The sequence below is a fragment of the Talpa occidentalis genome, unplaced genomic scaffold (assembly GCF_014898055.3).
Source record: "Talpa occidentalis isolate TD23 unplaced genomic scaffold, MPIMG_talOcc4v2.1 talOcc4.7, whole genome shotgun sequence".
NCBI lineage: Eukaryota > Metazoa > Chordata > Mammalia > Eulipotyphla > Talpidae > Talpa > Talpa occidentalis.
Genome location: NW_023605083.1, coordinates 14820587 through 14845733, shown reverse-complemented (window position 1 = coordinate 14845733; position 25147 = coordinate 14820587). Strand labels below are relative to the sequence as shown.

General features: G+C 39.1%; 1 protein-coding gene across 5 annotated transcripts in view; it reads right to left on the bottom strand.

The window, feature by feature from the left end:
• Positions 1–25147, bottom strand: part of FREM1 (FRAS1 related extracellular matrix 1) — a 146957-nt gene that overhangs the window by 96141 nt on the left and 25669 nt on the right. For all 5 annotated transcript variants that reach the window (XM_037491830.2, XM_037491835.2, XM_037491833.2 and 2 more), the window contains exons 2-7: positions 20144–20644; positions 15470–15564; positions 12284–12585; positions 9834–10030; positions 4182–4505; positions 879–987 (exon numbers count right to left, since the gene is read on the bottom strand). In XM_037491830.2, coding sequence (XP_037347727.1) covers positions 879–987; positions 4182–4505; positions 9834–10030; positions 12284–12585; positions 15470–15564; positions 20144–20377 — 1261 coding nt within the window. In that variant the 5' untranslated portion in view covers positions 20378–20644. The remainder of the gene's footprint in view (positions 1–878; positions 988–4181; positions 4506–9833; positions 10031–12283; positions 12586–15469; positions 15565–20143; positions 20645–25147) is intronic.

The following is a 25147-nucleotide window of genomic DNA, read 5'->3' as shown; positions in this document are numbered from 1 at the left end:
TGCTACCGATAGACATGCTGGAAAGAAAAAAATACTTAAAACTCCACGTTAACAGCTTACCTAAATACATACACTTCATTATAAGTTTACTCAGAAATGAGAGGCAGTGTAAAGCCTTTATTTTTTAAAAAGTCACTTTAGCTCATATACGTGAATTTTGGTTTCCATACAAATCAATTTAAAAATAAGAAATTAATTAAAATCTACACCTTCCTTTAATTCGTCTGAATAATCATTGAATTTGGAAACTTTTCTCTCACAATCCAACCTAAGATCAATATCACAAATAGTCACTTTTTGCCTCAGTTGGGTGAAATGTATCCTTCTGGCTTACCTCCCGAAGAGGAAAGAATTTGACTTCATAACATGGGAATCACGTATTTAAATTTCTCACTCTGGGCCCTCCCTGGTGGCACAAGGGGTTAAGACGCAGCCTATGGGGCTGTTCATGCAGCCGCTGCAGTAAGAGTTCGATCCCTGGCCAGGGAGATACCCACATGGCGCAGCAGACCTCTCCTGTTGTGCCCACTGCTCCCCTCAGCAGTGCATTTCAGTCAATCTGCCTGTTCTATTCCCCGCTCTGTCTCTGGTGAATCCTCTCACCCCCTGCACCTCTGGCCTGTACCCCAGTACTTGTATGCATAAATAAATAAATCTTTATAAATAAATAAATAGATAAATAAATAAATAAATAAATTTCTCGCACTGTCACTAGGAAAAGAAAACAATCCAACTATTTGATGACTTTAACTTGTCTGGGTTTCAGCTGCATTTTGTGTGGAATGGGAATACAATGACCTTGCTTTCCTGACCCATATAGTTTCTCGTGTTTCCCTCAAGGGGATGTTGCTGGACCCCTGTGTGGTCGGGAGCGTCACCTGTGTTCCAGGACACCCGAGGGGCATCTGTATCAGCTGTTCTGATGGAGATGTGGACTGTGATAGGTGCGCTCCTTTCAAAGAAGAAGTCATACACCTCCAGCTCCACCTGGAAACAAACAGTTGCATAAGAACCACAGATGGACAAGGTATTATATAAAATACTGTAACTTCTGGGGTATATAAGGCAAAAACACATTCAGGTTTCTGGTGCTGCCTGATCTCCTTTTTTGACAAGCTGATCTAACTTTTTTTCAGGCTCCAGATCTTCCTTAGCTTCTCAATATTTTCTAATTTTCATCTCTATAAAAGAATTTCTTAACCTGAAAAGAGCATCCCTGCATTTGCTCAGGAGACTATGTCAGTCTAATATCAGACCACTCAGGCCTCTCTCAAAGATAAAGCATCCTGAGTAGTGGTTCTCAGCTGGGGATGATTTTGTTCTCCCAGGCACAAAAGGAAGTATCTGGGACATTTTTGGTGAGGAAGGGAATACTCTTGGCATCTAGTAGGTAGAGACCAGGATGCTACTCACAGAACAGGCCCCAAGAGAAAGAATTGTCCATCTTAAATGTCAATGGTGCTGCTCTTCAGATAGTTTTTGAGGCAATTATCCCACTGGATATATTTTTAACTATCTAGATTTACTTGTCCCCATGAAATCCATAGCTAGTAGATGGGGCTCCATGATATGTTTTGAGCCTTATTACATGTTATGGATGTATGCTAGCAGGTGTTGACAGAGAAGGATGAGGTTTGATGCAGAAATAGAAGGCACACTGCCTGCTTCTGTGTGGTCTGAGAAGATAAGCAAAACAACCAAACAGCAATATATCAGCAAATAGTACATAACAAAAGAAACAGATTCAAGAGCACCAACATAACAGGCAAAAAAATGAAACTACAAGGAGGCAGGGAATGTCTTTCTGGAGGTGTAACATAAATATTTATTAGGTTGAGTCATACGCAACTGGATATTATGTACTCCCTATGGAAATTTTTTCTCAAATAAATGCCTTATAAAATGAGTTGTAATTTTATTATTATTTCAAGTTGAAACTGCAAGTCCAAAGGAAAGGACGGCCTTAGCTTTGGAGCCCAGGGAATGCTCAGCTACTTTCAGGAGCACTGCCCTGTCCCACCCCAGGTGGGCACCACCCCAGGCAGCCAAATGAACACAGTTTTATAGAAGCCAGGGCTTCTAGCCTCTACCATCTGAAAAGCACATTATCCCCAATGAGAAAATTGAATGTTACCATCTCACAAAATAATCACACATTTGGACAGCTTCTGCTTTAAGATTACATTATGCAATGCCAGAAAATACACCCAAGCAGCAGCCAGAGCAGCAGTGCTTTATTTGTGAACTTGACATAAATCTGGAAGTCCCGTGAGAAATTACTTCAGAATATGGAAAGAATGAGAGAGGTGAGGGCAAAATTGCCATATACGCATATAACTATTATGAAATGAAGAAAAGCAAAGCAAAGGGCAAAGCAAAGCATTTATAGTCTGGATTCTTTTGTGTGCCCTTGAGGCCTAATGCTGAAAAAGCCTAAATTAAATGGAGGACAATTTGGTAACCCCAGGGACACTTAATAAACCTGAACTAAGTCTGTATCAATCTGTTCATTTAAATTTTCCATCCTGTTTGAATCAACTTGCTGGTAGGTCTTTAAGTATGTGAAGGGTTATTATGCGCAAGTCTGTAACCAGCTGTTCTCCACTCCCACTGAATACAAAAAGAAAGAGGTTGAAACTGCAGCAGAAAGGATTCAAGTTAGACCAAAAGAGAACTTTCCTGATGTGGTGACTGATAGTGAAATTATTGGGTTGTTGGAAAAGTCAGAATGTATTTTTTCTATGGTTTTCAAGCAAAAATGCATCACGTCTTTTCCGACAACCCAATAGTTATTAAAAGGGGGCCTGCGTCACTATTTTTTTAAAGATTTATTTATTTATACAAGAACTGGGGTACAGTTCAGATGTGCGGGAGGATGAGAGGATTCACCAGAGACAGAGCAGGGAACAAAACAGGCAGACTGACTGAAACACACCGCTGAGGGGAGCAACGGGCAAGACAGGAGAGGTCTGCCGCACCATGTGGGTAGCTCCCTGGCCAGCCGGGATTGAACCCGCGCTGCAGAGGCTGCAGACAGCTTCACAGCGCTGCACTCAACCGCCTGAGCCACCGGAGATGCCCTGAGTCAATATTATTAATGGAAATTAAGGAACCCAGTGAAAAGCTCACACAAACCAAAAAGAATGAGAATTTTAATGAAACTGTGAACAACGTCGATTTCTAATTCAATGGTCTATGTGATGCAGGAAGGCTGATGCGAACACCAGAGTCCTCAAACTGGTAATCCCTTGCAAAGTGTGGCCCAAGGAAATATTTTGTAGGTGTCACAAAATGTTTTAATTTTTTTATAGGTTTCTGTATTAAAAAATTGAATTGAGGCTACCAGAAGGGGAGGTGGAGGGTGAGAGTAAATAAGAAGGGGGCACAATGGGCTATGGTGAGGACTGTGGGTGCCTTGGGGGTGGGCGCGGTGTAGTAACAAAGCCTGAAGGGGATGGTCATTACACCTCTGAAACATATACTGGTTATAGCCAGTGTTACCCCAATAAAAAATATATATAGGATTATTGATTTAAAAAGAAGCTTTTTTACATTTTCTTGTTTGAACTTTAATTTATTCTGCCTCTTGTGTTTTCAATGGCCTGCTAACCTGAAAAAAAAAAATTGCCTGCCTTTCAAGATCTGGGTTAATTTTTTCACTGGCTGTGAAATTCTTCTTGGTTGTTATTTTAATTAAAATATAACATAAGTAGGTAAAGGTGCTCCAAAAATTAATGTGTTGCTTAAACTATTTATGCAGAAGGAAGAGAGGAGGGAAGGAAGCAGGGAAAGGAGGACGTTTAGTTTATAGTTCGAATTTAAAGTAAAAAATAAATAAAAATTGAAATTTTTTTATGGAAAATACGTATATTATCCAAGTCTCTTGACAGTGGAGTACGGGAGCAACACCAGGTGACTCTATATTCTTACAAGCCTTTAATCAATGAAGTTGGCCCAAAGGACCAGCTCTTTCTTTGGACCACCTTCTCCTTCCAAGGGGTTTGCTTATTTGTGTCACCTGTTTGGCTCCCCATGGCACTAGAGTCAGCATCCTGATTTACAGTGACTGACTAGCTTCAGGGGTAACGAATATACAAACTATCCTGAAAGCTAAGCAAGTGGCCTCTTAAGAAAGTCTGTGAATACCAAGTAGGCTAGAAGCTTTGTCTCTTCCTTCTTACCTCGTAATGTCTCCTCTCAGAGTGGCTGCTGTTTGGTGGCTGGTAGGCAATCTGCATGTCACTTAGATCTTGCCAGGTGAATGAGGAGACTGGTCTGGTGTGATCCAACAAGTGAGTCACGTAACCCTGGAGCGGGGGTTTGGTGATGTTGAACACCAACAGGGGCTTGGGGGTCTCATCCACTTCACAGTCCAGAACTGAGGTCGTCAACGAGGTCAGGATAAACTGATCCACTTCCAGAATAAACATGGCCATGAACGCAGCTCTTGGAATCTGATTAGTAATGCCAGCTCTGATGTAGACAGGCAACCACGCGCTTTCTGACTTTTGAAGGCAAAATAAAATATGAAAGGGGAAATAGTATATGAATGAAGCTATCACATACAGGGTTAACAGCATGATGATTAACATAAAGCCACAGCCTAGATAGTGTACCTGCGGTGAATATTAAAAGCATCTTGGGAGTTTTTAATTCATATTAAAGCCAAGCTCTACCTCCAGAGGTTCTAATTTAATTGTTTCAAGGAGGGGACCACAAAACTGGTATTTTTAAAGCTCTCTAGTGGCTCATATGCAGCCAGAGCTCAGAAGAGACACCAATTTTGGCATCAAAAGTAATGTGCTTAGGATTCTACCTCCAACATTTATGATTAGTGTAGCCTTCTACACCAACCATAACTTCTACACCAAGTTATTTAACTCCAAGTCTCCCTTTCCCCATATATAAATCAGAAAACCTAGACAGCAAATAATGAGATAGTGAAAGTCACACACTTAGCAGTGTCACTTTGCCAATCTCCTCTGGTCACCCTACTTCTGACTGTCTTTTAAAGAGGCAAGGGGAAAGATGAAGAAAAATGTATTTATCACTGAATACTCATACAGCAGAAAGATGGCTGCACAGCTGTCTAGTAAGTTAAGACCATGGTTCTCTCCTCAAATGAGAGAGCTGTGAGGATGATATTCTCATGATAAGGGTCTCCAGAGATAGCATGAACTTGCGCCATGAGATCTGAAATCTCAATGAGTGCTGCAGGCAAAAAGAATCCTCATAGTTACAGATGCAGGTCATCATATTATTGAATGTATTTAATTATCAAGAGGACCATGCTCAATTATCAGAGTCACATTGGTTCAATACTGCTGAACATTGGACTAGGAGTTATATCTGTATATAACAGAATGTTTAAAAAATGGAATTGTTCTTGGTCCATTCTCAAATGGACCAAGAAAAGAGACAGCAGATTTCAAAGTGAATGAGAATCATAAATTATGAAGCAAATGTCTAGAAACAGTTCCAGACTCTAGAATCCTCTAGCCCACTCTAGGAATATAAGAGAGTTGAGAGAGGTAAAGAAAAAGAGACTTGTTGGAAAGAAGTCCTGTATTGTGCTGAGTTACAACCCTAATCCTCCATCCCCAATACCACACACCTCCATGAAGCAGAAAAGCTGGGGCAATGTTACACCCCATGTCTGAGTGTCAGGGGAGAAGTTTCCAAGTTGAGACCAGCCTTAAAATGCTTTTCATAGGTGATTCACATGGAGGACTGATGCTGTTCTTATACCCAAGAAGACTAAGCAACCAGACAGAAGCCCAAGGTGGCTATGTGGGTATCAGCCTATAACCCTTGTTTGTGGCAGCAAAAAAACATAGATGTTTGCCTCTAGATATGGGCCAAGAGGGACAGAGGGTTCATTGGGGGTCATCCTGCACCCTAATCTTTAGGGTGCATCCTTGAGAGGCCAAAGAATCCCAGCAGCAAGAAGCTGGAGGTGGAAATCATATCCTGCAAACTACAGGAGGAATCACAAGTAACCACTCAAGCTAGAAACTCATCCTCCCAAGAAGAGAGCTCTGCGGGTGAGAGCCCTCTATGATTTAAGTTCTCCTGAGGAACCAGGAAATTGCCCCAGAGACAAAGATGGGGCTTGAAACATCTGCCAGACTCAGAGAGCATGAAGTCTTATTCCATCAGTGCCTGATCAAATCAGACGTACCCCCTTAATGATCCCCCAAACTACCAAGCCTCTAGTCTGGAAGTTCAGAAACTAGCCAATAAATCTCAGAAGAGACAAGTACAGAGATGAACACTTCCCTTCCCACTGCTGGTTATGAAGACAAATGAAGGATATGTTGAGACATGCCAGGGTTTAGAGGACCCATTCTTCACATGCCAATGAGAAAAGTTATTTGACGATGCATCATTTGAAAATTCAAGAATTGGGATATCATGATATAAGAGCACTGGAGCTGGACAATAAAACCAGTTAAGCCTAGAGTGAAGCCCAAATAGGCATGTTATTTTAAAGATGTTTTAAAAAATGGATACAAGTGTCAGAAGAAATTATGTGAAGCAAAAGATGATAAATGAAACAATTAGGTATTAAAATCATGTGCTAGAACTAAAACTGCATAAGGGGTGGGCAATTGCCAAGAGAAAGGATAAATGGGCTCAACCCTCATTTAAGAAGAGTCAAAAGACCTCATGTCATTTTGTGTCTTTAAATATTGAGAATAGATGTTAAAGAATTTTTTAAATCCTAATCAAATCCTAATCAAACATAAAGTGAACAAAAAAGTCTCAAATAAGTAAAGGCAAAGAAAACATAAGCCATAATGCAAGTCATTTATTTAAATTAGCAAGCAGCAGAAAGCAAAATGATAGATAAAAATCCACGTATCCATTATTACAAAAATATAACTTGTATTCCCTGTTCAAGACAAATTTCTGAAATTAATATCCAATTATGTATGCCTGACAGTAGAGGTACTCAAAATAAAAATACACACAGATTAAAAGTAAAAGGATGATCCAAGGTTATCATGTAAGGAAGGATGCATTAACAGCCATATTCATTTCAAAGAAAGATGAATTCAAGGCAAGAAGCATTAGAAAGGACCAATGAGAAAAATTATTCTCATTGGCATGGATGCAGTTGATATTGATGAACGATACAAGACAAGGATTGTTGTAAGCATCATTATATTTAATATTATTCTGGTCAAACCAGTGGAGAATAGAATAGAAATAAGAGGAATGATTACTGAAAAAGAGAGGACAAAATTATTATCATCAGTGCAAGATGTAATTATGGTCTTTAAGAGGAAAAGAAATGAAAAATTCTTAGAATAATTGAATTCAAGAAAGAAGCCACATAAAAGAAAATTATACCAAAAAATAGCTTTCTTATTATCAGCTGTAGCAATGAGAAGATATAATGGAGGGGAAAGAGTTTATTCACAATAATTTTACAGAAACAAACTGTCTAGGACTGGACTTAATAATTGCTCCAGCCACATGAAGAAAACAGCAAACTTTCCAGAAACATATCAAAGATCATTTGCCTAGATGACATGAGATGCCTCATTTCTGGATAAGACTCCATATGGTGAATGTTCTAATACTTCAATTATTCCCAAAATAATTTATAGCTTTAATCCAATCATGATATAAATGACTTGATTATTTATCTGGAACTAAATATAGGTGAGAATAGAGAAGGAAGTTTTGAAAAGGAGTGAGGAAGAAAAACTGGCTTGTAAAGTGTAATACTAAAGTGTAATACACAGATCTATTATATTTAAAGTAACATGGTACTGGCGTAAGAACAAGGAGACAAATCTAAGGAACAAAAGAGCTAGCCTTGAAATAATATACATAATAGCTTCCTATATAATAGAAGAATCATCAAAAATCAATGGGAAATAGATTATTCAGCAAATGATGTTGAAAATGTGACTTCTTGGGGTAAAAAAAACTGTTCTGTATATTTCACAATATAATAAAATTTATTTCAAGTGAATTCGCAAGGCAAATATTAATGAGAAAACCTTAAAATGTAGCAGAAATTATGGGTTTCTAGTCAAGTCACTTGATAAGGATGGGTTGTAAAAGCATAAAAATAAAATAAAGAGGCTAAAATGCTAATATAGCACAAATTCAATAGCAATAAGACAAAACCAACTCTAATGTGCATATCTTCCCACAATGTGCATATGTGTAGGTATTTTAAAATGGTAGTCATATTGCATATAGCATATAGCTTTGGGGCTTTATATATCTGTGTTTTTAAAAAATATTTTTTACAGTGAGCACATGATTTTCTAATCATAAAATAATGTCATGCCAAATGACTGTGGAATAGGTTAATTCTAAGTAAAACAAGATCACTGAAAGGATGAACATTCAACAAAATTAAGATTTAAAATATAAACAAATAAAGCCCTAATGCAATGCAAAGAGAGGAAAAAGAAGAGAAATCAGTCAGGAAGAAAAATGGCTGCAATTTCACTTATTGAGCTAAGAAATCATTAGGAAACCTCGAGTTTCAGTCTGGGCTCAGCCATGAACAGCTTTATTCCCATGGGCAGGCTATGTGATTTCCTTGTCACCACTATAAAATAAGTTACTGGGACTAAACCAACCACTTCCAAATTTGTTGATGATCAATCTTTTTTTGGGTAGCTCTTTAACTTGCAAAATATGCATAATTCTTACTATATGTGAGGTTTTATGGCAAGTGCCTTATAAATGTTATCTCATTCAATCTAAATTGTACTAAGAAGCAGGTGCTATCACACCCCATTTTAAGATTTTCAAAAATGAGATATAAAGTTCAAAGTCACACAACTAACATTTGAAATCTTCCAACCTGGGCCCAGTGTTCATACTCTTAATTATTCATATTAAATTCAAATTCATCCTTTGGAGGATCCCTAAGTAATTTATCCGGTCAATTTGACCAGCCTCAATTTTTTTTTCCAAATCCAATTCTAAGAGTCTATAATTTGATGGCTTATTCTTTATCATTGCTTTGCCAATTCTTTGGGATAATAATATTCAATATTTGCATCTCTTAAGAAAAACCCAATGAAAAGTCAGGTTGTGAAAGATGGAGGTCATGCACAAATGTAACCTTGGATCACCGTAGAGCAGTACAAAATGTGAGCTATTTCAGCAGGTACAGTCACCCTGGCTTCCCAAATAAGCCAGATACAGAGTACATGAATAAGCAGAGCAGTATGTTAAATATTTCATGTAAATTGATTCCATTTTCTGCCATTATCTCAAAATGAAGAAATCAAGAGGAGGAAGCGACAGGAGAACTTGCAAGATCAGAAATTGAAGGAGTGCTCTGGGGACCTGCCTCTTGGTGGCCCAGCCCTTCATCTCAAAGTCTAGAAGGGTGAAAATGATACAATCTACTATATCCATAAAAGTGAGATTGGTTCCTCTTCCTCCCAATTTCCATCAGCCTCTCTTGCAGAGTGAACATATGGACTCTGATATTCTCTAACAGGTGAAAAGAGCTTCAAATAAAGTAGGGGGAAATGAAGCATGAAGGAAAGATGAAAATCAAATGACATGACAAAGAAAACAGGAAAAAGGATTTTTCCAAAGTTGACTGAGTCATGGTACACCTAGACAAGAGCTAGTGGAAGGAAATTATTTATTGATCTACACAAAAGTTACTGTTTTAGGCATTTACTGATAAAATAACCAAGTCCACAGTTCCAGTGAGTTACTGGGCAGTTCTACCCATGACTGCACTGAAGCTCCCCCTGGCATGACAGACAGCCTGGGTACCCCCAGAGTACTGGCTGTCTTGCTGGGATCATCTGGAGACACACACATAACCCAAGCTCTACCTTGTATATGATTTTACTTCTGCTATCTGTGAGATCCAGTCGGATGGAGATATAGTCAACATTGGGAGAAGGAGGACTCATATGTTGATAGCGAAGCCCCATCAGCAGGAACTCCTCACAGCTCACTTTGAGACTTCCTATTTTCCTCAGTCCCAGGGCACAGCTTCCACCTGGACACTTCAATTCTGTCCCCAATTCTGGAATGTACAGTGCTGAATTAAGATAGTAGCCATTTGAACAAAACAAGTTCATATAAAATTAACAACCAATCTTTTCTCCCATAGAGAATACTCTCACTCATGAATATCTATTTGTAGCCTCTAGTCATTCATTGGGTGAATCATGATTATTATGAAAGCTTATCATTTCCTTTACTGAAAATAAAACCTGACCATTTGTCTCATCAGGTCCTTACCCACAAAAAGAAACACTGAGAGGAAAATAAAATGTGTTTTCTGCAGTATGAATTTTTCTCAAAAGACTAAACATGGATCTGCCATGCAACACAGCAATTCTACCTGTAGGTATCCGCCCAAAGAATACAAAAGCAATAATTTGAAGGGAAACAAACACACACTCTATGTTCATTGCAGCACTATTTACCACAGCCAAACTATGGAAACAACCTAAATGCCCAGATACAGATGAGTGGATCAGGAAGATACAGTTCATATATACACAATGGAATGCCACTCAACTATCAAAAATTACAAACTCTTGTCATTTTCAGTAACATGGATGGAGCTGGAGAGGATTTTGCTAAGTGAAATAAGTTAGAAGGAAAAAGACATAGACCAGATGGTGTCACTTATATGTGGAATACAGAGAGACCAGACAAAGGGTCAGATAGGGCCTCCCCAGTGACACAGTGGTTGAGCGCTTGGCTGCGAAGCTGCCCACAGCCTCTGCAGCACCGGTTTGATCCCCAGCCGCCAGCGAGGGTCCCAGGTGTGCAGACCTCTCCTGCCGCCTGCTGCTCCCCTCAGCAGCGTATTTCGTCAGTCTGCCTGTTCTGTTCCCCACTCTGGCTCTGTTGAATTCTCTCACTCTCCTGCGCTTCTGACTGTACCCAGTGCTTGTATAAATAAATAAACAAATCTTTTAAAAAAAAACAAAAACAAAAACAAAGGGCCAGATAAAGCCAAACTAAGTGAACCCTAGAAAGCTGACTGTAGAGCTGAGGCTGCAAGCAGGGAAGGGTGAGAACTAGGTAAAGAGGGGGCATAATGAACAACGGTTGTGGATTACAGGTATCTTAGCAGCGGACGTGTATGGGTAACAATACCTGAGAGGAAGAGCCTATGCTTCTAATATACAAACTGATGTAAACTAAAATTACTGCAAAAAAAAAAAATGAAACAAAATGTGTTATCTTGCTCCTAAATATCTGTTTACATCCAAGCCAATGCCTCCCTGGAAGCGTTGTACAGTCCAGCTCCTGTCTTCCTTTACAGCTTCCACTTCTATGGCTCAATAGTGCAATCTCTGCTAGACTATAGTCACTGAAAATCTCTTTCCATTTTGCTGATCACACCCTAAAATTCTAAATGTCTTTCCTGATCCACTTTACCTTTTTACTGAAACTTCCCATAAACATTCTTTAGCTGCCAGCACCAATCTGCTCTCTCCCATGGAAAACCATACATATCTCTCCAATAGTTATCTTGTCTCTAACCAACTGTATTTTTTACTCCTGTGGGATCTATGATACATACAGGCCACTTAATTTTCAAGTGGCATTTATATATTTCCCTGATATACAAATGGGTATTCTACTTCATGATCAGATGGCTATGAAGACTGAATGACATGATTTACATATAAACATGTCTTTAGTTATAAACTACTGTCCAGATTTCAAGTTATTAGTATGAATATGATAATCACTATATTTCTTGGTCTTCTCATCATGCCCAGAATGCTTTTATACATATAAGAGGTACCCAAAACATACTGATAGAATGATTAATAGAAAGAACATTACCGATCAACTCTTCCTGATGTAAACCATGGCTGCTGCCCATCAACTCTACCTCAAACCTGCTCACAATCTAAAATCATGTAATAAACACACCAACTATTCTTACAACTGCTGCCATAGCTACTATTACTAATAACAGCTGACACTTGCTATGAAGAACACTGTGTTGAGCACTTGTGTGGGTATTCTCACTCACTCCATATTCACACCACTCTGTGGAGATGGAACAACTATCTCTTCACCCATTTTACAGAGGCTTAAGTAACTTGTCTAAAATCACACAGGAAATAACAAGCAGAGGCAGTTTTCAAACCCAGGTCTTTATGCTTCCGAGTCCATACTCTTAACCATTAAGCTGCATTTTTCAATCAACTACAAGTTACACTATGTAAAACTCTCTGCCATAGTGCAAGATGACCATTTTTGTCAGTTTTAGTAAATTCCAGGTAAGTATTAAAATATGTCATACGAGGCTCAGGAAAAAAACTATGTGGCTGATCTCCACGAGGTTCTTCTGGCCGAGGCTCCACCAGAACCATCTGGCCATGAGCTGGCAGCCGAGTTCCCACAGGGTCCAGCCTGACTGTGCATTCCAGGCTGGCTGTCCTATCATAATCAAATCTGAGCAGGTTCTTATCAATGGTGCGGGACAGGCCATAGAATTCAGACACCTCCAGTACATTGTTACTCATACGAATGATGTTACAGTCTGGTTCCAGGAGGTAGACCCGCAGGATAAAGTTTTCTATGAAGGTGTCTGTCTCAGTAAATCTGTGGGAGAGAACAGAGCAAAGGTGATATTTATTGGTACTCAGGTACTTCTGATATATATGCACATGCTGGCTTGCAGTGTGAAGCTTGACCTTCACAAAATTTGTACATTGAGCAGAGTGTGGATTTTACTTTATACACTAAACCCAAGCTCTCTGTTCTTTTCCTTTCTAATTGTCATCCCCTTTTTCTACCTCTCCATTGACCTTTCTTTCAATTTCTTTCGGAAATCCATCCTCCGTACCTAAGTTTAATGACTGTAAGCTACATGTCTCACATCTAGCACATCTGCAATTTCAATATTAAATTTGTATAATTTATGGATCAAGTTTTAATTCAGGAGTAAAAGGATAAACAGCATGGCCTTTTGCTCTTTATAAACACCACTATCTGAGCAGTCATTGAGTACCCAGGTTAGTGCTTGGCATGTAAAAATTATTCAGTGATGTTACTTCCATTCCCTGAGCAACTACATCCTCAGCATATACGTACAGACTAAACGGAGAATCATCAGTCATTTGCAAAAGGAAAATTAGTGAGTGATGGATATGCAGTTCCTTTTATTATGGCTCAGATATATGCTAAACTCTCCACTCCAGTTAATCCCATTTTACAGATGAAGAAACTGAAGCATAGAGAGGTCAAGGAGCTTGACAAAGGGGCTGAAGAGAAGGTAAGGGGGGGAATAAATATGTTCTCTGATTTCTGACTCCAACTTCTCAGAATCTTTTATTTATTTTTTAAAAAGATTTATTTATGCATACAAGAACTGGGGTACAGGCAGAGGTGTCGGGGGTGAGAGGATTTACAAGAGTCAGAGTGGGGAACAGAATAGGCAGATTGACTGAAATACAGTGCTGAGGGGAGCAGCAGGCAAGTCAGGAGAGGTCTGCTGCGCCATGTGGGTAGCTCCCTGTCTGGGTGGGCATTGAACTCGTGCTGCAGTGGCTGTGGATAGATTCATAGGTTGTTTCTTAACCCCTTGCGGAGCCAGGGAGGCCCAGAATTTTTTATTTTAAATGTTCTCAAGACCAAGAAAATCAATAGCTCCTCTAACTCTGTCCTTGAATGTGCTTCTCCACCCTCTTCATGCCTTAGAAACTCAAGGAAGAAATGGAAGCAACCAGAATTCATCACAGCCCTTCCAGAAAACTCTCTGAAGTTAGTTTTTTAATTTTAAAATCTTAAAAATATCATATGCCTCTGCAGACTGGTTGTATAGCTTCCCAAGGAATCCTCAGGTACCATTTCATGTTCCAAGCACACTACCTATCTTGTCATGCTTCTTTTTGGCTACTGTCTTTCTGCACCACACCAATTACCCATCAATTGCATCAGACTATAGATATCAAGAGTCCACGCATTCTCATCTTGTATTTCCTATCCCCACATAGGGTCTTGAACTATAGAGTAGGTGATCACAAGAATGATTATGATTCATTGTTCCAATGTCTTTTACAAATCTCTTTTGTATTCGTCTAGTACTTATGAGAAATTTACAGAGGTATTTTAGCCAAATATTCCTAAGAACAGTAAAATCAAATAAGAAAAAAAAATCTATCTAGGGCCTCCCTAAGAGTGCAAGGGGTTAAGTCACAGCACTCTGAAGCTTCAGCAGCCACTGCAGCATGAGTTCAATTCCTGGCCAGGGAGCTGACCCACATGGCGCAGCAGACCTCTTCTGTCTCACCCGCCTCTCCCCTGAGCAACGTACTTTGATCAGTCTATCTATTCTCCCCAATCTGTCTCTGGTGAATTCTCTCACTCCCGACCCACCTCTGACCTATACCCCAGCTCTTGTATACATAAATAAATAAATCTTTAAAAAAAACCTATCTAAAGTTTTACTCTACCTACACTGAATTCCCATTTGCTTTCATAAAGTGAGCAATACCACAATCATGTGCTTAGTTTTCAAATTAACTTTTTATTGAGATATAATTAATCATAAAACTTAACTTCTTAAAGTACATAATGAATAGCCTTTAGTATATCCGTAAGGTTATGAAACCACAATATCTATTATTTTCATACTTCAAAAAAGAATGCACACCCATCAGCAGTCACTCCCTTTTCATCCTACCCCTAACCCCAGCAGCTTTTTGTCTTAATGGACTTGCCTTTTCTGGATATCACATGTAAATGAAATCATACGATGTGACCTTTTGTGTCTGGCTTCTTTTACTTAGCACAATGGTGTGAAGATTTATTCATATTTTAGCACATATCAGTACTTCATTGAGTTTTATGGCTGAATACTATTCCATGGTATGTATATGCCACTGTTGAACTGCATTCGTCAGCTCAACTATGTGGCTAGTCAGTAATGCTGCAATGAGCATTTGCGTACAAGTATTTGTGAACTTGGATTTTACTTCTCTTACACATAAATCTAGGAGTAGAACTGCTTCATCATATGATCATTCTGTGTTTAGCTTTATGGTCAAGTTGAGGATATTTTTATTATTTAATATTTTAAAATATGACACTATACTTCCTGTTATGATGAAGCTAAAAATCAAAAAGAACTTCATTCAATATTGGAATGTATTTTTCTCCTAATTCTCCTTAGGAATTTCTAGCGTGTAATTTTTATTTCCCATCATAAGTGGAGGTGTAAATCCCAGCGATATAAGAACGCTAAAGAAAACAGCATAGCTAATAATTTGCTACAGAAAAGCTCCAAGGAAGAGGCTATAAACAGATAACTGACAATCGACTGCAATTCTTGCCTCACCCTTCACACCTCCAATTTTTACTGATTGCTTTCTTGTTTGGAATCTAGGAACTCCCTTCATGGAAATATCTATTCAGGGAAAAGGTCCAAAGAAGTCCACAGGATGGTTGTCTGGCAAAGAATAGATAATGGTCCTGTTCTGCTTACCTGTAAAGTCTAAGTTTCACAGTGTCTTCATCGAGAATTGGGCAACCATTGTGAACATACTTTACTTCATTGGGAAGGAAATGGCAGTCAAATACCTAGTTTACATGAAAAAATGGATAAATATCTGTGAGAAAATGAGTGCATAATTTAATTTTTCCAGCAATAGAGCACTGCCTGCAGAAATTATGATCTATTAGTATTTGTATGCCTCTTCGTCTGTGTGTGTGTGTTTTAACTGCCAACACCTCTCTCCACTCCGATGGTCATACACCATCTGATTGCATAGTTGTGCCTTGCTTTGAGAATATCTAAATTAAGAAAATCCAAACAAATAAAGGACTATCTCTCTAAATGAATGTATTTTACAGTCTATAATGCATTTAAAATATGGTCCCAGGGCCTCCCCTGGTGGCACAGCAGTTGAGCACTGGGCTGCGAAACTGCCCACAGCCTCTGCAGTGCTGGTTCGATCCCCAGCCACCAGTGAGGGTCCCACATGGTGCAACAGACCTCTTCTGCCACGCTCGCTGCTTCCCTCAGCAGTATATTTTGTCAGTCTGCCTGTTCTGTTCCCCGCTCTGGCTCTGGTGAATTCTCTCATCCTCCCGCGCTTCTGACTGTACCCAGTGCTTGTATAAATAAATAAATGAACCTTAAAAATAAAATAAAATATGGTCCCATTTACCAAAATATTATTTACACACACTCTCAAGGGTTCATAGCAACTATTAGACAGATCTACCTGTGTGTATGCATGAAAAGTTGTGTATTATCCTCCAAACACACTGTATTAGTTCTGTTCATGTTTTTCTTCTCCTTTCATGTCTTTCTTTTCCAAATACTATTTTTGTGTTCAAAAGTAAAGCCACTGATTATGGACACCATCAGAGTCAAATATGAGCAACAGTTCCTTTTCATATTGCCAAAGATTGCTTTTACTAATTACATAATAGCAAAGATGACTGATGAGACAAATAGAAATCTAAAGACAATTTCCTCTCTTCAAATAAAATTATAATTAATTGTTTCATCTCACTCAGAACTGTGAAGAAGAATGCTGTTATATTTTGAGAATCTTAGTTTTTAGAAGAAGAACTTTCTCTTTCACCCACACCATGACCTCCATTCTGTCCAATCTGACTTGATAGATTTCTGAGAAACATCCTTGAGGTAGTCACACGTGGTCACTATTGAGTTCATAGTATTTAGCCATACCTTTTTACAAAATCTCCAAATATTTTCAGACAACATGATCCTCTCTGTGATGACTTTATCACGAATACAAATGCTCTTTTCCCATAGACATTGCTGGTTCCCTTTTGTAATTGACAACAAGGAAGAAAATAAAGGAAAGACCCTCCCCATATCATTGACAAATAGTCACGGTAATAAAGAGACAATCTGCTTTGTTAAAAGAAACATCTGTTTTATGTTTCCTAATATGTTTTCCTTTTATAAAAGGCGACAACCATAATTGTCCATAAATTCACTAACTAAAACAAAGGAGAGCTAAATCCTTTTCTAATTACTGTCTAGCTTTGTTTTTTTCCACTTCAACTGCTTTTCAATTACAATTTATAATTAAATTGTCACACATTCCTAACTCATTACTCACTTTAATGACAGTAAACTGGTTAAAACTGGAGATATTTTCTTCCCACTGTATATCCTATTGAAAAGGGCAAGCTCAGAGCTAAACTGGAGAACTTTTCCACCTGTAAATTTCTTGCTCTGAGACAGGTGTGGGAAGCACTGTGTGGACATCTCTTGTCCTAAAACATGAGAAAACATATTGCCCTCAACCTTATCTAATTGACTACATCAAGAGGGTTATCTAAACAGAAGGTACTGGTGTGCACCGACTGAAATCCCTCTCCAAATATCCAATAGGAAAATGAACCTGTTGGTCCTAAGACAAACTTCAGTAATGAAATGAAAACACTAATTGAACAGATGTTAAACAAAACATTTTCTGTGCAAATCACATGAAACTGTTCATTACACAGCAGGGTGTTGTTAATACAGTTGTCTTGCTAGAAATGGGTTCACATAAGCCTTGCTTTCAACTTACTATTAAGCTCTATTAAAGAATAATGTTTAAGCTGTGTGTGTGTGTGCGCGCGTGTGTGTGTGAGTGTGCACCCATGCATGATATGTTTAATTTCAAAAACTCCATAAAAAATAAGTTTCTAGGAAAGGTTAAATAAGCCTGAATTAAAAATTCCAAAAAGGTAGACTTTACTTGGGAATCTTGTCTTTGCTTAAATTATTATAATAAAAAGTAGGAAGATCACCTGGCAGTTTGATAAGCAAAGTTTTCCAGATTTATACATTTCTTTGTGAAACAAAATTCCAATATTTGACCATAAAGTGATAAAACTCCACAATTTAATGGACTTCTTTTCCATAGGCTAAATTTTAGAAGACATAAATCCAATATCTACTTTAGAGAACATATATTTATTTGTGGTATCAGATTTACCTCTGGAAATACCCTAGCAGTCCAGACAAAATCAACCAGGCAAGTCATTTCTTTTCCACATTGTCTTTCTAGCAATTCAATTTTTCCTTAAAATCCACAGAAGTTGGAGATGTAGAAGATTTGGAGATCTATTATAACCCATGATCCTTGCGATCAAAAGATTTTTACCCAGGCTTAGTCAGTCAGATAGATCCCTTTCTCTTTGTAAATGTCTTAATGCTGATCAAATGATGAGGACATTCAAACATCATTAAAAATGTATAATGGAGATAATTTCATTGATCCCAGAGAAAGCACTATATATATTTAGCACTCACAAGTTATTTGGAATGGGAAAAGGATACCCCTCAGATTGTCTTAAGTACCAGGACATCCTTCCCAAATTGTTTTCTAAGGGAGAATCTGGTGAAGAACTGGGCTTTGTTTTGCTTAGTAGAGAATGCATGCTTGGGGCCAGAGCTAAACACAGCTGCACAGGTTGCTCCAGGGTGCTCCCAGGAGGAAATTTCATTCCTCTTTCCCCATGAAATAGTCTCACTTTTAAATAAATGTTGAACATTTTTTAAAATACATGTTGATTTGAAAGGGAACTAAATGAGAAAAATACATCCAGTCCTTACAAAGTACAGCATATGCGCCCCCATCCCCAACCTAAACTGGGACCCAAGTCCTCTAAGATCAGGATCCTCTCTTGCTCTTCCTAAAACTCCCAGGATTTGCTTTTGACTCCTTTCCCTGTGGGTGGCTCTTCATGGCCTGCTTTGGGAATTATCCATGTCACCTATTCATTCCACTTAATATATCTGGGCTCCAGGTACATGTGTGCTAATCCTGACTGATAGATGCCAAATATACCTCCACATTGTAAGTTATGTTGGAAAAAAGTCTAGAGTTATGGGTTTCAATTACCAAACACTTGGAATATAACATCTCAAGAACTGGGGCTATTATTCTCTAATATCTTTCAGAAACCCTGCTGATTCTGGACTGACAACAGAAAATGTCATAGGAAACTAGAAGGTGACATCTGGTGACTTTTACCACAGGAATATTCCCAAAGTGGGAGCACCTTCTATAGAATTCTGATGTGTTTCAGAATTAGACTCTCAAAGTGTCATGAATAGGTTATCTAGAAAGGTCAGTTTTAGCTAGCATCTATCTCAATCTCTTAGTTCATCTCTACAACATCAAGGCCACTTTTGAATAACCTCATGGACTATGTGGAATTTTTTTTAGCCAAATGGAGAAAGAAATTAATGTTCATAGTTCAGCAATGGGGATGGTGTATTTTTCCAGAAGCAGCATCCAGCATTGAATATTCTCAGAATTGTTTGCATTGGGGAGAACTTTAAGCCACAGCAGAAACAAGTAATAAAACCAAAAGCAATTTCTATTATGTGAGGAGATAAACTCCTACTTTAGTCAAATATATTAAGTGATAATACAGATTTTTTTAAACCCAATAAATTAGAAGACAATTCTTCACCTTACAAAAGGAGTGAGCATAGCATACCCCATAAATGACAAGGTCTCTGAATTTTGATTAAAGAAAAAAATGTTATCAATATTTTGGAAGAAGATTATTTAAAGTAAACTATCTCGATACCTATTTTCCACACTTCTCAGTCTCCAATCTCTCTCACCCTCTCCCTCTTAATAGATCTAAAATGAAAAGTGTGTAATTTTTTTATATTATGCCCTTTCCTGAATGATTAGCTGCTCTATAAAGTCAAGCAGAGGGTATGATTTATAAGAGTTCTCATCCATAAAAGAGGATAAATTGGAAAGACATTGATTTGACACCTTATAAATAAAAAATAATCCATATTCGTTAGAATCTGCCTTCCTCCACAGGTGTTAGTGCAAACAGGAGTAAATTCCACTGGTTTCAAGTTGTAATTCACATTCAAAAACAATTTTTATCAATATTAGATCATTACATTGTATACTTGAAACTAGTGTCAATTATACCTCAATTTTAAAAATGGTTTTAAACAGGTGCTACCTTGCATAGTAAAACAGCACAATTTAAGCCTGCTAAGTGTTACTCCAATATAACTATGAACATCTTGCATTACTCACCTTTGGCAGTTTCAAGGGAGGCCTCTGACATCTCTCTCTCTGTCCCTTTACACTCTTTCACAGTCACATTTCTACACATGGTTAAATAGTCAGTTTTAGCTAGAACATACCTGTGGTGTAAGTGTGCCAACCCTCTGCGTTATTGGCTCATTCATCACCACTTCCACCTTGCAAGCATCTTTCTCTTTGGGAATGGCAAACTTCAGGTCATCTCCGGACAGGAAAGCAGAACTGCCCTTCATCACATTGATCCCACGGTTAATGCTGATGAAGGTGGGGCTGGCCCAGCCCAAGAGAAGCAGCATCAGCGGGACAGATGGTCCACCCCAATGCAGAGAGGGCATGCTGGCAAGGGCCGGCCACTCGTATCAGTCCAGCGATGAAATCCGTACAATGAAGGAGGATTTCTGTGCTTCCTCTGGGGATGCCACCTCACAGTCTAAAGGGCAGGACAAGGGGTCCCAACAATATGCCCCAAGATCTTAACATGCCCCTTTCAGTTCAAACTCAGACAAGGAGGCCTTTCAGGCAATCTGAGGACTTTAATAAAACTCGCTGATCACTTCTGACAACGCCGGCGAGATTAACAAGAAGCCCGTGGCTGTCTAATCCTGCAAACAGGAGAAGGGTTGAAGGGGGAGGGAGAGAGACCAATAGGTTTGTGTGGCTATTCCAAAGATCCCGTCCCACAAAGGAATCTTTCAACCAGCCTATAATTTCAGCTCAATTAAAAACAAATAAAGTAAGTTGACCTCTAGGCCCACCAGAAAGGCAATGCAGCATTTCATTGTCCTGCTTGTAACTCCTGCTTCCGGATGGGCAGTCTCCAGTGCCAAGGTCAGTCGTGTGGTCTGACAGGACCCAGCCAACCTCCCTGCTCAAGTGCAGTGCTTGGGGCTCAGAGTTCAGAGAGCTGCTTCTGTTTCCTCATTTCTTAAATGGGGACTGTAACCTAGCATGTGTCAGGGAGCTGACAAAATTATTTGCATACTATTCAACACCAGGATTATTTCTCAGTCGATGCCACCAAAGTAAGAAATAGACTTAATTAATATTTTTGTCACTTGGGCACACATATGGCTTTGCTGGACAATCAAGACACCAGAGAACTATTTAAGTATAAATGGAGAAACTATTTTTTCTAAGAAAACAGTCAAGTCTTTATTCATGTGTTAAAAGGACAAGGAATTGACTAACATACCTTCGATGTATACAGCTAATGGCCAGGTGTATGCACCATTATTTACAATAATAATTACTTTATACTTATTAAATTTGCACAAGTAGAGTTTTGTCTACTTAGAATTTCGTAATGATTTCTCTGTGTCCTATAAAGATGGAAATAATTGTATCCAAAGTAAAATGTATTGAAATATATCCTTAAATTCAAGGTATGATTAGGTGAGCTAATGGTGGTTTATTATGCCAGTAGAAAGACCTTACATTTTAATGATAATAATGTTTTCTGTAACTAAACAATGGATACTGAAACAATGTTTTTAGCAGGGTGTGGCAAACTTGGCCCTGTCATCCACATCTAATACATTAGAAGACTCGTTCTTTTGAGTATTTCAATGGGGGAGGGAGTACATGAGATGAGTCACGAGAGGTTATATGCTTTACAGAGCAGCCTGGTTTTTATGGTGTTAGTCCCAAAATAAAGCTGTTCACACACTCCCACTGACCATGTTGCGCACGCTCAGACTGAATTAGGTTTGGTTGTTTGGGCAAGAATCCAAACTGGATTGCTGAACTTTCGCAACAAAATAAAATCTTGTTTTGGTTCACATTTGGCATCTAAAACCATTAAAAAAAAAAAAAAGCAGCACATATATGGCCTTTATGATGCTGCTTTTTGTGAAGCACAGTGAAGCATATACCCTCTCGTGACTCATCTCATGTACTCCCTCCCTATTGAAATGACTCAAAAGAAGGAGTCTTCTAATATATTAGATGTGGATGACAGGGCCATGTTTGCCACACCCTGCTAAAAACATTGTTTCAGTATCCATTGTTTAGTTACAGAAAACATTATTATCATTAAAATGTAAGGTCTTTCTACTGGCAAAATAAACCACCATTAGCTTTTGTGAAGGCAAAAGCATAGTGAGGGCAAAGATGAACAGCTGGGACTACATCAAATTAAAGAGCTTCTGCACAGCAAAAGAGACAACAACCAAAACAAAGAGAAATCCCACCGACTGGGAGAACATTTTTGCACACACTAATGATAAAGGGCTGATCACAAAAATCTACAAAGAGCTGATGAGACTCAACAAAATAAAGAAAACAATCCAGTCCAAAAATGGGCCCAAGAGCTAAAAAGAAACTTCTCCAAAGAGGAAATGCAAATGGCCAACAGGCATATGAAAAAATGTTCAACATCACTTGTAATCAGGGAAATGCAAATCAAAACTACAATGAGAAACCGTCTTACACCAGTGAGAATGGCACATATTAAAAAAAAACTAGCTACAACAAATGTTGGCGAGGTTGCAGAGAAAAAGGAACTCTCCTGCACTGCTGGTGGGAGTACAAACTGGTTCAACCACTATGGAGAGCTGTGAGGAGATTTCTTGACCTACTAAAGATAGAGCTTCCATATGATCCATCAATTCCACTCCTAGGTATTTACCCAAAGGACACAGAAACATTAATTCCAAAGGGCACCTGCATCCCTATGTTTATAGCAGCACTATTTACAATAGCTAAGCTATGGAAACAACCCAAATGCCCAAAAATAGATGACTGGATCAAGAAGATGTGGTACATATACACCATGGAATATTACTCAGCAGTCAAAAAAGATAAACACATGCAGTTTGCAGCAACATGGATGGAGCTGGAAAGGATCATGCTCAGCGAAATAAGTCAGAAAGAAAAAGAAAAATACCAGATGGTCTCACTCATAGCAGGAATTTAGAAAACCTAAATAAGGGACCAGGAAAAAGACTAATTAAAACAAAGTAAAAATCAAAATCAACAAGCAACTATAAACCAGAGATACACTATGGGGGTGGGGCGGGGGAGGGGCAGGAGAGGAAGGATTAGGGTCAAAATAAGGGGGGGGGTGCAATTGTATGGGGAATATAACCAAAATGAAAATGCATACATTGTGCAAAAATGAAAAATGATTCTAAGAATTATATAAAATAAAATATAAAAAATACAAAATTAGAAAATAAATAAAATTCTAAGAAAAAATCTAAAAAAAAAAAGCAGCACATTCAGAGGGAAGAGACACATAAGTAGGTGTTTTCCCAAGCTAAGATATAAGGAAAAAAATTTTCTTTTTGAGATTTAAAAGAATTAAATCAACACATAAAGACTGGAAGAATTCTACCCTTTCGGGCATTCCTCTCATCTCAGTTTGTCTCCACTGATTCTTCCTAGACCTCCATCTGACATTTTTTATGCTGCTGAGCTTAGGGTCCAGTCTTTGGACATGTTTTTGTCTACCCTCACTCCCGACTGATCTCCTTCCTTCGCTTTATTTTATTTATTTTTTTTTTAAATTTTTTTTTTTTTATAGAGGCATGCTTTATTTATTTATTTATTTGTTTGTTTGTTTTGTTTATACATGCACTGGGTACAGTCAGAAGCGCGGGAGGGTGAGAGAATTCACCAGAGCCAGAGCGGGGAGCAGAGCAGGCAGAAGGACCGAAGTACACTGCTGAGGGGAGCAGCGGGCGGCAGGAGAGGTCTGCTCGCCATGTGGGACCCTCCTCCAGTGGCCGGGGAGCAGCCGGGGATCGAACCGGTGCTGCAGAGGCCGCGGGCAGCTTCGCAACCCAGTGCTCAACCGCTGCGCCACCGGGGAGGCCCCTTCCTTCGCTTTAAATACTACTTATAGGGCCTCCCCGGTGGCGCAGCGGTTGAGCGCTGGGTTGCGAAGCTGCCCGCAGCCTCTGCGACGCCGGTTCAATCCCCAGCTGCTCCCCGGCCACTGGAGGAGGGTCCCACATGGCGCGTAGATCTCTCCTGCCGCCCGCTGCTCCCCTCAGCAGTGTACTTCGGTCCTTCTGCCTACTCTGCTCCCCGCTCTGGCTCTGGTGAATTCTCTCACCCTCCTGTGCTTCTGACTGTGCCCAGTGCTTGTAAAAATAAATAAATAAACAAACAAACAAATAAATAAATCTTTAAAAATAAATAAATAAATAAATACTACTTATATACTAATGTGTCCCAAATTTATATCTCTAACTTCCTCCTCCCCACCCTCCAACTCTGCATTTGTGTATTCAGATGTCTAGTTTACATCTCCATATAGGTGTGTGACGGGCACTCATACTTTATGTGCACAAATCAATCTCTTCATCTTTCTCCCTTCCCTAGCTTAGGTAACGACAACTCCAACTCTCTAGTTGCTCTATTCTTAGTGTCATACTTTTCATCTAAACAATCAAGAATGCTCTGTTTGTGGGGGCCTCCCTGGTGGTGCAAAGGGTTAAGACGCAACCTATGAAGGTATTTACAGCCACTGCAGCACGAGTTCCATCCCCGGGCAGGGAGTTACCCTCATGGCACAGCAGACCTCTCCTGACTCACCTGCTGCTCCTGCTCCCCTCAGCAGCATATTTCAGTCACTCCACCTGTTCTTCTCCCCATTCTGTCTCTGGTGAATCCTCTTACCCCCACACCTCTAGCCTGTACCCCAGTTCTTGTATGCATAAATGAATAAATCTATAAAAAAATTTTCTGTTTGTTCATTGTAGTGAAAAGAACTTAGAGTAACCTCCCTTAATTATAGACTCATACCATCCAGAAGTTCCCTCCCCCTAGAATGTATAACACCTCTAGCCAACAGTATAAGGCAAAGCTGATGGGGTTCATTCCTGTGATGACATCATGTTGTAATCAAGAGTCTCTCAGTAGATAGGAGCAGAGGATGTCTCCTGAACTTAGAGGAGTGTCCATGCGTTCTACTGTCACTAGGAAAGGAATTCTGCAACAACTTGAATGAGCTTAGGAGATGATTCTTCCTAAGACAAACCTCCAGATGAAAATGGAGCCCATCATGAGTTTATCATTTTGATCACTGAGCCCTTATGTAATTATATCACATGGATTGAGGTGGAAGAGATTACACGAAGCAATATAAATTAGAATAAGAA